The following is a 17,500-nucleotide window of genomic DNA, read 5'->3' as shown; positions in this document are numbered from 1 at the left end:
AATAATATTAATAAATTAATAATAGCAATTTAATAATAATAATAATAATAATAATAATAATAATAATAATAATAATAATAATAATAATAGATATTGTACGGATACCTCTGAGATTTTCTGGAACTGGTTGTTGTTCTGGCTGCACTTGAGGGCCGTCTCGAGCGCAACCTTGTAGTTGTCCACAAACGCCTTGTAGACGCCCAGCTGCGAGGCCTGGGGACAACAAACAAACAAACATCCTCCTCATCCTCATGCCAATAATAATAATAATCCTAACGGTAATGCCGCCCCTGGACCCCCACCCACCCACCCACCATCCTCTGGAAGAGGTGTCCGTGGGAGGCACTGGGGTCCCAGTCCCGGACGCGAGGGCAGAGCCCGTCGTAGAGCTCCCTGTGGATCTCGTAGATCTCCTGGATCTTGTAGAAGATCGTCTCGATCTGCTGCGATGTCAACACCGGCTGAGACGTGGTCGCCGTCGCCCGAAGGGGCTTCAGAGGCTGGGGACACACACGGAGACAGATTATTATTATTATTATTATTATTATTATTATTATTATTATTATTAATAGGGGTGGGCTGGATGGCTTCAAGGCGCCCCTTCTGATGCTTGGATTCTATTATTATTATTATTATTTGTTATATTATTAGCTATTATGCCATTATTAGTCATTATTATTGGACTGGATGGCCTCTAGAGATCCCTTCTGACTCTATTATTATTATTATTATTATATTCTATTATATATTATTATTCTTGGTCTGGATGGCCTTCTGACTATTATTATTATTATTATTATTATTATTATTATTATTATATTCTATTATATATTATTATTCTATTATTTATTATTGGACTGGATGGCCTCTAGAGGTCCCTTCCGTCTGTAGGAGAGTCTGTTGTTGTTGTGATGATATAATAAACCTTGTTATGGTGCATTGATTGTGATGGGGCTGGGAGTGTATGACATCGCCACTATTATTATTATTATTATTATTATTATTATTATTATTATTATTGTGACTCACCAGGAGGAGTGCTTCGAGCTGGTGTAGATACATTTCTTCGTTGGCCAAGAAGTCGGTGAGGACCACCAGGCGCATGTCCTGAGCCCCTCCAACCTGGGAAAGAAAGACAGAACGAGAAAGAAGAAAAAGAAAGAGTGAGAGGATATATCCTTGCATCATTATTATTTCCACCTGCAATGGTTCCTGCCAGAGTCTTTCAAGTTCAGTCTTGAGGTAGATGATATTATTATTATTATTATTATTATTATTATTATTATTATTATTATTATTATTATTATTATTATATTGTATGACACAGCCAACAAGATAGACATTATTAATAATAATTTATTATTATTATTACTATTATTATTATTATTATTATTATATTGTATGACACAGCCAACAAGATAGACATTATTAATAATAATTTATTATTATTATTACTATTATTATTATTATTATTATTATTATATTGTATGACACAGCCAACAAGATAGACATCATTAATAATAATTTATTATTATTATTATTATTATTATTATTATTATTATTATTATTATTATATTCTATTATATATTATTCTATTATTATTATTGGACTGGATGGCCTTCTGACTATTATTATTCTATTATTATTATTATTATTATTATTATTATTATTATTATTATTATTATTATATTCTATTATATATTATTATTCTTGGACTGGATGGCCTTCTGACTATTATTATTATTATTATTATTATTATTATTATTATATTCTATTATATATTATTCTATTATTATTATTGGACTGGATGGCCTTCTGACTATTATTATTCTATTATTATTATTATTATTATTATTATTATTATTATTATTATTATTATTATTATATTGTATGACACAGCCAACAAGATAGACATTATTAATAATAATTTATTATTATTATTACTATTATTATTATTATTATTATTATTATATTGTATGACACAGCCAACAAGATAGACATTATTAATAATAATTTATTATTATTATTACTATTATTATTATTATTATTATTATTATTATTATATTGTATGACACAGCCAACAAGATAGACATCATTAATAATAATTTATTATTATTATTATTATTATTATTATTATTATATTCTATTATATATTATTCTATTATTATTATTGGACTGGATGGCCTTCTGACTATTATTATTCTATTATTATTATTATTATTATTATTATTATTATTATTATTATTATATTCTATTATATATTATTATTCTTGGACTGGATGGCCTTCTGACTATTATTATTATTATTATTATTATTATTATTATTATTATATTCTATTATATATTATTCTATTATTATTATTGGACTGGATGGCCTTCTGACTATTATTATTCTATTATTATTATTATTATTATTATTATTATTATTATTATTATTATTATTATTCTATTATATATTATTGGACTGGATGGCCTCTAGAGATCCCTTCTGACTCTATTATTATTATTATTATTATTATTATTATTATTATATTATATATTATTATTCTTGGACTGGATGGCCTTCTGACTATTATTATTATTATTATATTCTATTATATATTATTCTATTATTATTATTGGACTGGATGGCCTTCTGACTATTATTATTCTATTATTATTATTATTATTATTCTATTATATATTATTGGACTGGATGGCCTCTAGAGATCCCTTCTGACTCTATTATTATTATTATTATTATTATTATTATTATTATTATTATTATATTCTATTATATATTATTATTCTTGGTCTGGATGGCCTTCTGACTATTATTATTATTATTATTATTATTATTATTATTATTATTATTATATTGTATGACACAGCCAACAAGATAGACATTATTAATAATAATTTATTATTATTATTACTATTATTATTATTATTATTATATTGTATGACACAGCCAACAAGATAGACATTATTAATAATAATTTTTATTATTATTATTATTATTATTATTATTATTATTATTATTATTATTTATTGCCTCTCAATAGCGCCTTGCGAAGGAAGGAAAAAAGGGGGAAAGGAATAAATAATAATAATAATAATAATAATATAAGAATAATAATATTAAATAATAATAAAATAATAACAATATAATAATCACATAATAATAATATTATATTGTATGACACAGCCAACAAGATAGACATTATTAATAATAATTTATTATTATTATTATTATTATTATTATTATTATTATTATTATTATTATTATTTATTGCCTCTCAATAGCGCCTTGCGAAGGAAGGAAAAAAGGGGGATATGAATAAATAATAATAATAATAATAATAATAATAATAATAATAATAATAATAATATAAGAATAATAATATTAAATAATAATAGAATAATAACAATATAATAATCGGGTTGTTGTATGTCTTTCGGGCTGTGTGGCCATGTTCCAGAAGCATTCTCTCCTGACGTTTCACCCACATCTATGGCAGGCATCCTCAGAGGTTGTGAGGTATGCCTGCCATAGATGTGGGCGAAACGTCAGGAGAGAATGCTTCTGGAACATGGCCACACAGCCCGAAAGACATACAACAACCCTGTGATCCCGGCCATGAAAGCCTTCGACAACACAATATAATAATCACATAATAATAATATTATATTGTATGACACAGCCAACAAGATACACGTTATTAATAATAATTTATTATTATTATTATTATTATTATTATTATTATTTATTGCCTCTCAATAGCGCCTTGCGAAGGAAGGAAAAAAGGGGGAAAGGAATAAATAATAATAATAATAATAATAATAATATAAGAATAATAATATTAAATAATAATAAAATAATAACAATATAATAATCACATAATAATAATATTATATTGTATGACACAGCCAACAAGATAGACATTATTAATAATTTATTATTATTATTATTATTATTATTATTATTATTATTTATTGCCTCTCAATAGCGCCTTGCAAAGGAAGGAAAAAAGGGGGAAAGGAATAAATAATAATAAGAAGAAGAAGAAGAATAATAAGAATAATAGAATAATAATATTAAATAATAATAAAATAATAACAATATAATAATCACATAATAATAATAGAATAATAATATTAAATAATAATAAAATAATAACAATATAATAATAACATAATAATAATAATAGAATCCTGGAATCTATTATTATTATTATTATTATTATTATTATTAATTGCCTCTCAATAGCACCCTGCGAAGGAAGGAAAAAAGGGGAAAAGGAATAATAAATAATAAATAATAATAATAGAATAATAACAATATAATAACATAATCATAATAGAATCCTGGAATCAATTATTATTATTATTATTATTATTATTATTATTATTATTATTATTATTATTATTAATTGCCTCTCAATAGCACCCTGCAAAGGAAGGAAAAAAGGGGAAAAGGAATAGATAATAATAATAATAGAATAATAATATTACATAATAGAATAATAACAATATAATAACATAATAATAATAATAATAATAATAATAGAATCCTAGAATCAAAGGGGACCTCTAGAGGCCATCCAGCCTAGCCCAAATAATAATAATTTTATTATATTTTTATTATGTTGTATTATTGTATTATTATGTCACAGAAAACAAGATAGATATAATAATATAATACAATAATACAATATAATAAAAATACAATAAAATAATAATATATAATATAATAAAAATATAATATTTAATTAAAATATAATAATAATAATAAAATATACATTATTATTATTATTATTATTACTATTATTATTACCACCACCATCCTATTATTAGAAAGGGTCCCCCAAAGGCCATCCAGTCCACAGTAACAACAATTCGATCCCTCCCGACAGAGGGCCAGACAGAATAAACCAAAAACCTGGGGAAGCCATTCTGTACCAAAAGCAAAACAAGAAGGTGAGTCACCACCCGATCCTTCCTGGCAGAGGGCCAGCCGGATAAACCATGGCATAATGATTATGATGGGAGTCACCTATTTGGAAGGGGAGCCCCAAAGGCCATCCAGCCTGACCCAGTTATTCCAGGCAGGAAGACAGAGTTATTATTATTATTATTATTATTATTATTATTATTATTATTATTATACTATATCATTATTTTTATTCTTATATTTTTATTATTTTATATTATATTATAGCATTGTTATTTTTATTATTATCTTATACTCCTTTTTATATTATTATATTTTATTATTATATCTTATTATATATTATATTATTATCTTATATTTTTATTATTATTATATCTATTATTTTATATTATATTATTATATTTTATTATTATATCTTATTTTGTATTATATTATAGCATTGTTATTTTTATTATTATCTTATACTCTTATTTTATATTATTATATTTTATTATTATATCTTATTTTATATTATATTATTATCTTATATTTTTATTATTTTATTATTATATCTATTATTTTATATTATATTATTATATTTTATTATTATATCTTATTTTGTGTAATATTATAGCATTGTTATTTTTATTATCTTATTTTTTATTATTTTATTATATTTTATTATTATATCTTATATTATTTTATATATTATAGCATTTTTATTTTTATTATTATATATTTTTATTATATTATTATATTGTATTATCTCTTATTATATTTTATTATTATATCTTAATATATCTTATATTTTTATTATTTTATTTTATCTGATATTTTATATTACATTATTATATTTTATTATTATCTCTTATATTATTTTATATTATAGCATTATTTTTATTTTTATATTATTATATTTTATTATTATCTCTTATATTTTTATTATTTTATATTATTATATTGTATTATCTCTTATTATATTTTATTATTATCTTAATATATCTTATATTTTTTATTATTTTATTTTATCTGATATTTTATATTATATTATTATATTTTATTATTATATCTTATATTACAACATTATTTTTATTTTTATATTATTATATTTTATTATCTCTTATATTTTTATTATTTTATATTATTATATTGTATTATCTCTTATTATATTTTATTATTATATCTTAATATATCTTATATTTTTTATTATTTTATTTTATCTGATATTTTATATTATATTATTATATTTTATTATTATATCTTATATTATTTTATATTATAGCATTATTTTTATTTTTATATTATTATATTTTATTATTATCTCTTATATTTTTATTATTTTATATTATTATATTTTATTATCTCTTATATATTATTATAGCATTGTTATTTTTATTATCTTATTTTTTATTATATTTTATTATTATATCTTATATTATTTTATATATTATAGCATTTTTATTATTATATATTTTTATTATATTATTATATTGTATTATCTCTTATTATATTTTATTATTATATCTTAATATATCTTATATTTTTATTATTTTATTTTATCTGATATTTTATATTATATTATTATATTTTATTATTATATCTTATATTACAACATTATTTTTATTTTTATATTATTATATTTTATTATTATCTCTTATATTTTTATTATTTTATATTATTATATTTTATTATCTCTTATATATTATTATAGCATTGTTATTTTTATCTCTTATATTTTTATTATTTTATATTATTATATTTTATTATCTCTTATATTTTATATTATTATGTTTTATTATTATCTCTTATATTTTTATTATTTTATATTATTATATTATCTCTTATATTTTATATTATTATATTTTATTATTATCTCTTATATTATATCATTATTTTTATTATTAATTTATATCATTATTGTTATTTTCATCATCATCATCCAAAGTCCACAGCAATAATCATTCGATCCCTCCCGACAGAGGGCCAGACAGATCAACCAAGGGCCATCCTTCATTCCAGGATGGAAGATATAATTACTATATTATTATTATTATTATTATTATTATTATTATTATTATTATTATTATTATTATTATTATTATTATGATCATCGTCATCATCCCCAAAGCCTGAAGCACCCAAAGGCAAAACAAGGAGGCATGGCACCACAAGATCCCTCCCGGCAGAGGGCCATCCGGATGGGGAGTCAGTCACCTGTGGATGCGGAGAGGCTCCGTCCTCGTCCTCCGGGTCCTGCTCTTGCGCCTCTTGGCGGAGGACGGCGTCCAGGAAGAGCAGCACTTCCTCGGCCTCCTCCTGCATGGCCGGCCGCCTTGGGAGGAAGTCGGCAGCAGGAGGAGGAGGAGGAAGAGGAGGCGGCCGAAGGGGAGGCGGCCAAAGGGGAGGCGCGGAGAAGCCACGCCCGGGAGGAGGAGCAGGAAGGCGGCGGGAGGAGCCAGGGCCGCCCGCTGCCTCCTCCGCGGTTCTTGCAAGATGGGAATCAGTTTGGGATACAGTAATAGAACCATAGCATAGAATAATAACTGAATATAAATATAATAAATATAATAACTGAATAGAAATAAAATACATATATAATAGGTAAATATAATAACCGAATATAAATATAATAACTGAACAGAAATATAATAAAACTGAATATAAACAAATATATAATAAATAAATATAATAAATATATAATAGATAAATATAATAAAAATATATTAGATAAATATAATAACTGAATAGAAATATAATAAAACTGAATATAAACAAATATATAATAAATAAATATAATAAATATATAATAGATAAATATAATAAAAATATATTAGATAAATATAATAACTGAATAGAAATATAATAAATAAATATAATAACTGAATATAAACAAATATATAATAAATAAATATGATAAATATATAATAGATAAATATAATAAAAAATATATTAGATAAATATAATAACTGAATAGAAATATAATAAATAAATATAATAACTGAATATAAACAAATATATAATAAATAAATATGATAAATATATAATAGATAAATATAATAAAAATATATTAGATAAATATAATAACTGAATATAAATATAATAAATATAATAACTGAATAGAAATATAATAACTGAATATAAACAAATATATAATAAATAAATATATAATAGATAAATATAATAATAAAAATATAATAAAAATATATTAAATAAATATAATAACTTAAAAAATATATTAGATAAATATAATAACTGAATAGAAATATAAAAAATAAATATAATAACTGAATATAAACAAATCTATAATAAATAAATATGATAAATATATAATAGATAAATATAATAAAAATATATTAGATAAATATAATAACTGAATAGAAATATAATAAATAAATATAATAACTGAATATAAACAAATATATAATAAATAAATATAATAAATATAATAATAAAAATATAATAAAAATATATTAGATAAATATAATAACTGAATAGAAATATAATAAATAAATATAATAAATATAACAATATAAATATAATAAAATATATTAGATAAATATAATAACTGAATAGAAATATAATAAATAAATATAATAACTGAATATAAACAAATATATAATAAATAAATATAATAAATATATAATAGATAAATATAATAATATAAATATAATAAAAATATATTAGATAAATATAATATAAATTTATTCCCTATATATTTATTATTATGATTATATTTATTCGCTATATATTTACTAACTTTATTATCTATTATTTACTGTATATTTTTATTATTGTTGTATTTATTCCCTATATATTTATTATTGTATTTATTATTTTTATTTGCTATATATTTATTATAATCATCATTATTATATTTATATTTCTTTACTACATATTTATTATATTTTACTATATATTTTTATTATTGTATTTATTTATTATTATATTTATTATATTTATTCGCTATATATTTACTATCTATATTATCTATTATTTACTGTATATTTTTATTATTGTATTTATTCCCTATATATTTATTATATTCATTCGTTATATATTTACTATCTTTATTATCTACTGAATATTTTTTATTATTGTTATTATATTTATATAATAAATAAATTGTATATTTCCAAGCTTTTGGGTGAGACAGAATTATTTTCCGGGGGCCGAAATACACGTTTGGTGGAGAGGCCGAAACTGAACGGCGTCTCGTCTGCCTTCGGGGACGGAAAGAAAGGAAACCACAACCACGAAACCACAAGGTTTGCATTGGAAGACATGAGTTGCAAACAATACAAAAGTCCAAAGGGCAGCTCGGAGGAGGGGAGTGTGCAAACAAAGCCGTAATGAAGACTCTGAAGATCGGGCTACAAAGATTTCAGCACAAGCCAGGGAAGGTTCTCGTACTCACTCCGTGGGGCGATTCGTGGTCCCGCCTGCCGTCCTCCTCCTCCTCCGCCTCCTCCTCGGGACCCCGGGACCCCAGTTGTGGGGACATGGTGGGGGACTCGTCAATGTACGGCATGGCCTCGGGCGGGAGCGCCTTGGGATCCTCGTTCCCTTCCGCGTCATAGTCCTCCGACCCGTAGCTGAAATCTGCCCAAAGAAAAAGCAAGACATTATTATTATTATTATTATTATTATTATTATTATTATTATTATTATTATTTTATTATGACACAGCAAACAAGATAGACATGCTGGATTATTATTATTAATGCATTATTTTTGTATTATTTTTCTATTATTTTCGTGAATGTTTTTGTATTATTTTTGTGATCTCTCTTTGTCGCCCTCCTGTGGACACAATCATATTGCACTTGTCTCGAAAATAATCACAAAAATAATGGGGGAAAAAATCAAAATAATCCTAAAAAAATATTCTCGAAAATAATCACAAAACTATTGCAAAAATATTCACGTAAAGGTTCACAAAAATTATACAAAAATATTCTCAAAAATACAAAAATAGTACAAAAAATTCATGAAAATAATACAAAAATATTCACAAAAATTATACAAAAATATTCATAAAAACAATTCAAAAATATTCACGAAAATAATACAATAATATTCACAAAAATTATACAAAAATATTGCAAAAATATTCACGGAAATGTTCACAAAAATAATACAAAAATACTCACAAAAATAATACAAAAATATTCACGAAAATAATACACAAATATTCACAAATAATACACAAATGTTCACAAAAATAATACAAAAATATTCATAAAATTATAAAAAATAATGTGAAAATATTCACGAAAATAATAGACAAATATTCACAAAGAATACAAAAATGTTCACAAAAATAATACAAAAATATTCATAAAAATTATAAAAATAATGCGAAAATATTCAAAGAATTCAAAAATATCCACAAAATAATACAAAAATAATGCGAAAATATTCACGAAAATAATACAAAAAGAAATAATACACAAATAATACACAAATATTCACAAAGAATACAAAAATATTCATAAAAATAATATAAAATGTTCACGAAAATAATACAAAAATATTCATAAAAATTATAAAAGTAATGTGAAAATATTCAAAGAAATAATACAAAAATATCCACAAAATAATACAAAAATATTCACGAAAATAATACAAAGATATTCATAAAAATTATAAAAAATAATGCGAAAATATTCAAAGAAATAATACAAAAATATCCACAAAATAATACAAAAATGTTTACGAAAATAATACAAAAATATTCATAAAAATTATAAAAATAAGGCAAAAATATTCAAAGAAATAATACAAAAATATCCACAAAATAATACAAAAATATTCACAAAAATAATACAAAAATATTCATAAAAATTATAGAATAATGTGAAAATATTCAAAGAAATAATACAAAAATATCCACAAAATAATACAAAAATGTTCACAAAGAATACAAAAATATTCGTGAAAATAATACAAAAATATTCATGAAAATAATACAAAAATATTTATGAAAATAATAGAAAAATATTCATGAAAATAATACAAAAATATTCACAGAGATAAAACACAAGGCCATTATATATATTATATTATATTATATTATATTATATTATATATATCTGCACACACACACAATCCGACCCTTACAAATGGAGTGCAAGTTCTCTCCTGAATAATTAATAATGCAATTAATTAACATTCAGAAGAGGATCGATGCAACCCATTTCAAGGCCTTAAAAAAACATGAGTTCTCCCAACAAGCCGTCCCTTGCGGCGGCGAGTTCCGCAGTTTAACGGCCTGCAATAATAATAATAATGATAATAATATCCCATCCTTTTGGGACTTGGTTGTGTTTTCTGACCGTATGCAAAACCTTAGGAGAGACAGATGCAAATAGGGTTTTGTTTTTTCTTTGCAAGGGAAATTTCCAAAAGCGTGGATGCAAATGAAGCCAAGGCTGGGTGGGCCTCTGTCGGGAAGGATCAAGGCTGCATTGGATTACAAAACATTGCTATTTATGATGATCGTAAAGCCACTTTTGAGTCAGTGCGGATGCCTCCTCCATAACAACCAGGGACGATCTAAGGGATATAATAATAATAATAATAATAATAATAATAATAATAATAATAATAATAATAATAATATTATTATTAAAAAAATATATAGCAACCAGGGACGATCTAAAAAATATAATAATAATAATAATAATAATAATATAGCAACCAGGGACAATCTAAGGAATATAATAATAATAATAATAATAATAATAATAATAATAATATTAAAAAAATATATAGCAACCAGGGACAATCCATAGCAACCAGGGACAATCTAAGGAATATAATAATAGTAATAATAATAATAATAATAATAATAATAATAATAATAATAATAAAAATATAGCAACCAGGGACAATCCATAGCAACCAGGGACAATCTAAGGAATATAATAATAGTAATAATAATAATAATAATAATAATAATAATAATAATATATAGCAACCAGGGACAATCTAAAGAATATAAATAATAATAATAATAATAATAATAATAATAATAATGATATATAGCAACCAGGGACAATCCATAGCAACCAGGGATGATCTAAGGAATATAATAACAACAATAATAATAATAATAATAATAATAATAATAATAATAATAATATATAGCAACCAGGGACAATCTAAGGAATATAATAATAATAATAATAATAATAATAATAATAATAATAATAATAATAAAATAGCAACCAGGGACAATGTAAGTAATATAATAATAATAATAATAATAATAAAAAAATAGCAACCAGGGACAATCTAAGTAATATAATAATAATAATAATAATAATAATAATAATAATATAGCAACCAGGGCCAATCTAAGGAATATAATAATAATAATAATAATAATAATAATAATAATGATATATAGCAACCAGGGCCAATCTAAGGAATATAAATAATAATAATAATAATAATAATAATAATAATAATAATAATATAGCAACCAGGGACGATCTAAGTAATATAATAATAATAATAATAATAATAATAATAATAATAATATAAAAATAATATATAGCAACCAGGGACGATCTAAGGAATATAATAATAATAATAATAATAATAATAATAATAATAATAATAATAATATAAAAATAATATATAGCAACCAGGGCCAATCTAAGGAATATTAATAATAATAATAATAATAATAATAATAATATTAAAAATATATATAGCAACCAGGGCCAATCTAAAGAATATAATAAATAATAATAATAATGATGATAATGATATATAGCAACCAGGGCCAATCTAAGGAATATAATAATAATAATAATAATAATAATAATATAGCAACCAGGGCCAATCTAAGGAATATAATAATAATAATAATAATATATAGCAACCAGGGCCAATCTAAGGAATATAATAATAATAATAATAATAATTATTATAATAATAATAATATAAAAATAAAATATAGCAACCAGGGACAAACTAAGGAATATAATAATAATAATAACAATAATGTCACGATGATGATGATGATATTACTCATGATGATGATGATGATGATAATAATATCACTCCATGACGATGATAATTATAGTAAGAATATGACTCCCAATGGCAAGAGGCGGCTGCATCAGCAGCAAGAGGGGGCGGTTGCCGGGGAGGCGGTTGCCGGGGACTTGGTTGCCGTGGAGACAAGATTCAGCCCTGGGAGAGCTGGCGGTGCGTGCAGGGTGCAAACTGACCTTTTATGGAGTTTGCAAAAACCATCTCTATCTCCTTATTTTGGCACAAGATTACGGCGAATAGGATGCAAAAATAAATGTTATTTTTGTGCAAAAGACGGAGGTGGAAAAATATACAAATCTGTCCCGCGTTTCGGTTCGGAGCTTGCATTTGGAACACCCTGCTTGCAATAATAATATAGCATCATATTATTATTATTATTATTATTATTATTATTATTATTATTATTATTAATATCTAAGTAGCCTATAGTCAATGCTGTTTGTGTTCAGGTCCCATTTTGCATTGTAATAATAATAATAATAATAATATTGTAAAATTATATTATATGCTGTTTGTGTTCAGGTCCCATTTTGCATGGTAATAATAATAATAATAATAATAATAATATTGTAAAATTATATTATATTATAATTATTATAATCTGTCCTTGCATTTGGAACATCCTGCTTGCAATAATAATACAGCATATTATTATTATTATTATTATTATTAATAATAATAATAATAATAATAATAATAATAATAATATATCTAAGTAGCCTATAGTCAATGCTGTTTGTGTTCAGGTCCCATTTTGCATGGTAATAATAATAATAATAATAATAATAATAATAATAATAATAATAATGATGATGTAAAATTATATTATATTATAATTATTATAATCTGTCCTTGCATTTGGAACATCCTGCTTGCAATAATAATACAGCATCATATAATAATAATAATAATAATAATAATAATAATAATAATAATAATAATATATCTAAGTAGCCTATAGTCAATGCTGTTTGTGTCCAGGTCCCATTTTGCATGGTAATAATAATAATAATAATAATAATAATAATAATAATAATAATAATAATAATAATGTAAAATTATATTATATTATAATTATTATAATCTGTCCTTGCATTTGGAACATCCTGCTTGCAATAATAATACAGCTTCATATAATAATAATAATCATCATCATCATCATCATCTAAGTAGCCTATAGTCAATGCTGTTTGTGTCCAGGTCCCATTTCACATGGTAATAATAATAATAATAATATTGTATAATTATATAATAATAATAATAATAATAATAATAATAATAATAATCTAAGTAGCCTATAGTCAATGCTGTTCATGTTCAGGTCCTGTTTATCATCGTAATACTAATACTAATAATTATTATTATTATTATTATTATTATTATTATTATTATTATTAGAGTATCCTAATATTCAATGCCTTTCATGTTCAGGTCCCATTCTGCATAATAATAATAATAATAATAATAATAATAATAATAAATATAGTATAATTATATTATATTAAAATATATAAAATATAATAATTATTACATGAGTATCCTAATATTCAATGCCTTTCATATTCAGGTCCCTTTTGCAGGATCATAATAATAATAAAAATAATAATATAGTATACATATATTATAATATCATAATGTTATAATATAATATAATAATATAATTATATTATTATTATTATTATATGAGTATCCTAATATTCAATGCCTTTCATGTCCACGGCCTGTTTTGCAGGATAATAATAATAAATAATAATATAGTATAATTATATTATAATTATTATAATATAATGCAATAAAATAATATAATATTATTATTATATTATTATTATTATTATATTATATAATGTTATAATTGTTATTATCTAAATATCCTAATATTCAGTGCCATTCGTGTTCAGGTCCTGTTTTGCATAGTAACAATAAGTAATAATTATATTATTTTATAATTATTATAATATAATGCAATAAAATAATATAGTATAGTATATTATAATTAGTATATAATGTTATAATTGTTATTATCTAAGTATCCTAATATTCAGTGCCATTCGTGTTCAGGTCCTGTTTTGCATAGTAACAATAATAATATTATATTATAATTATTATAATATAATGCAATAAGATAATATAGTATATTATAATTATTATAATATTATATAATGCAATAAAATAATATAATATAGTATATTATAATTATTATATAATGTTATAATTGTTATTATCTAAGTATCCTAATATTCAGTGCCATTCATGTTCAGGTCCTGTTTGGCATAGTAACAATAAGTAATAATTATATTATATTATAATTATTATAATATAATTCAATAAAATAATATAGTATATATAAGATACAATAAAATAATATAATATTTTACTATTATATTTATTATAATCTATTTATTCGCTTCTGTTTCAAATGGGATTGATATAACTGTCGGCTTTCCATTGAGAATAAATATGGGTTTTCCCCAAAATATTGGGGTGCAGCACCCCATAAATGCAGATCATATATATAGATAGATAGATAGATAGATAGATAAATAGATATAGATATAATGTAATATAGATATGTGTCTATTCCATTTGGTTTCAAATGGGGTTTATATAACCCTAAGCTTTCCCATTGAGAATAAATAAGGATTTCCCCCAAAATATTGGGGTGCAGTACCCCATAAATGCAGATCTCATACATATATATATATATATATAGATAGATAGATATAATGTATGTGTTCTATAGATATGTGTCTATTCCATTCAGATTCAAGTGGGGTTTATATAACCCTAAGCTTTCCCATGGGGAATAAATAAGGATTTTCCCCAAAATATTGGGGTGCAGCACCCCATAAATGCAGATCTCATATCTATATATATCTATATCTATAGATATAGATATAGATATAATGTATGTGTTCTATAGATACGTGTCTATTCCATTCAGTTTCAAGTGGGATTTATATAACCCTAAACTTTCCCATGGGGAATAAATAAGGATTTTCCCCAAAATATTGGGGTGCAGCACCCCATAAATGCAGATCTCATACATATATATATAGATAGATATAATGTAATGTGTTATATAGATATGTGTCTATTCCATTCGGTTTCAAATGGGGTTTATATAACCCTAAGTTTTCCCACTGGGAATAAATAAGGGTTTTCCCCAAAATATTGGGGTGCAGCACCCCATAAATGCAGATCATATATATATATAAATATAAATTTTTATATAAATTCTATACAGATATGTGTCTATTCCATTCGGTTTCAAATGGGGTTTATATAACCCTAAGTTTTCCCACTGGGAATAAATAAGGGTTTTCCCCAAAATATTGGGGTGCAGCACCCCATAAATGCAGATCATATATATATATAAATATAAATTTTTATATAAATTCTATACAGATATGTGTCTATTCCATTCGGTTTCAAATGGGGTTTATATAACCCTAAGTTTTCCCACTGGGAATAAATAAGGGTTTTCCCCAAAATATTGGGGTGCAGCACCCCATAAATGCAGATCTTATATATATATATAAATATAAATATAAATATTTATATAAATTCTATACAGATATGTGTCTATTCCATTCGGTTTCAAATGGGATTTATATAACCCTAAGCTTTCCCATTGAGAATAAATAAGGATTTTCCCCAAAGTATTGGGGTGCAGCACCCCATAAATGCAGATCTCATACATATATATATATAGATCTAGATATAATGTAATGTGTTATATAGATATGTGTCTATTCCATTCGGTTTCAAATGGGGTTTATATAACCTTAAGCTTTCCCATTGAGAATAAATAAGGATTTTCCCCAAAGTATTGGGGTGCAGCACCCCATAAATGCATATCTCATACATATATATATAGATAGACATAATGCAATGTGTTATATAGATATGTGTCTATTCCATTCGGTTTCAAATGGGATTTATATAACCCTAAGTTTTCCCACTGGGAATAAATAAGGGTTTTCCCCAAAATATTGGGGTGCAGCATCCCATAAATGCAGATCATATATATATATATAAATATAAATATTTAAATAAATTCCATACAGATATGTGTCTATTCCATTCGGTTTCAAATGGGATTTATATAACCCTAAGCTTTCCCATTGAGAATAAATAAGGATTTCCCCCAAAATATTGGGGTGCAGCACCCCATAAATGCAGATCTTATATATATATATATAGATAGATAGATAGATACAGATATATATATATATATATATATATATATATATATATATATATATATATATATATTTCCATTCTGTTTCAAATTTTCCCCAAAATATTGGGGAGCAGCACTCTAAAATAGGGGGAGATAATATAGTTCAGACCCTATATAGATATAGATAGATAGATAGGAAGATAGATAGATAAATATAGAGATATGGGGTCGGGATGCAGGGCTGGCCGAGAGAGATGCTCCATCACAAGGGTGGGGACCCCAACACCCCCCCGAATAAATCAACACAATATGATCCCCCCCAAGAGAGGCACCTACTG

General features: G+C 23.3%; 1 protein-coding gene across 1 annotated transcript in view; it reads right to left on the bottom strand.

The window, feature by feature from the left end:
* abr (ABR activator of RhoGEF and GTPase) overlaps positions 1-17,500 on the bottom strand; it is a 55,007-nt gene that overhangs the window by 37,352 nt on the left and 155 nt on the right. Inside the window, exons 1-5 of the mRNA XM_062960725.1 lie at positions 17,499-17,500; positions 9,327-9,511; positions 1,030-1,122; positions 315-500; positions 106-213 (exon numbers count right to left, since the gene is read on the bottom strand). The exon at positions 17,499-17,500 is cut by the window's right edge and continues 155 nt beyond it. Coding sequence (XP_062816795.1) covers positions 106-213; positions 315-500; positions 1,030-1,122; positions 9,327-9,511; positions 17,499-17,500 — 574 coding nt within the window. The remainder of the gene's footprint in view (positions 1-105; positions 214-314; positions 501-1,029; positions 1,123-9,326; positions 9,512-17,498) is intronic.

The sequence above is a fragment of the Anolis carolinensis genome, unplaced genomic scaffold (assembly GCF_035594765.1).
Source record: "Anolis carolinensis isolate JA03-04 unplaced genomic scaffold, rAnoCar3.1.pri scaffold_7, whole genome shotgun sequence".
Lineage (NCBI taxonomy): Eukaryota > Metazoa > Chordata > Lepidosauria > Squamata > Dactyloidae > Anolis > Anolis carolinensis.
Note: the sequence above shows the minus strand (reverse complement) of the source record. Positions and strands in the feature narration are given on the sequence as shown.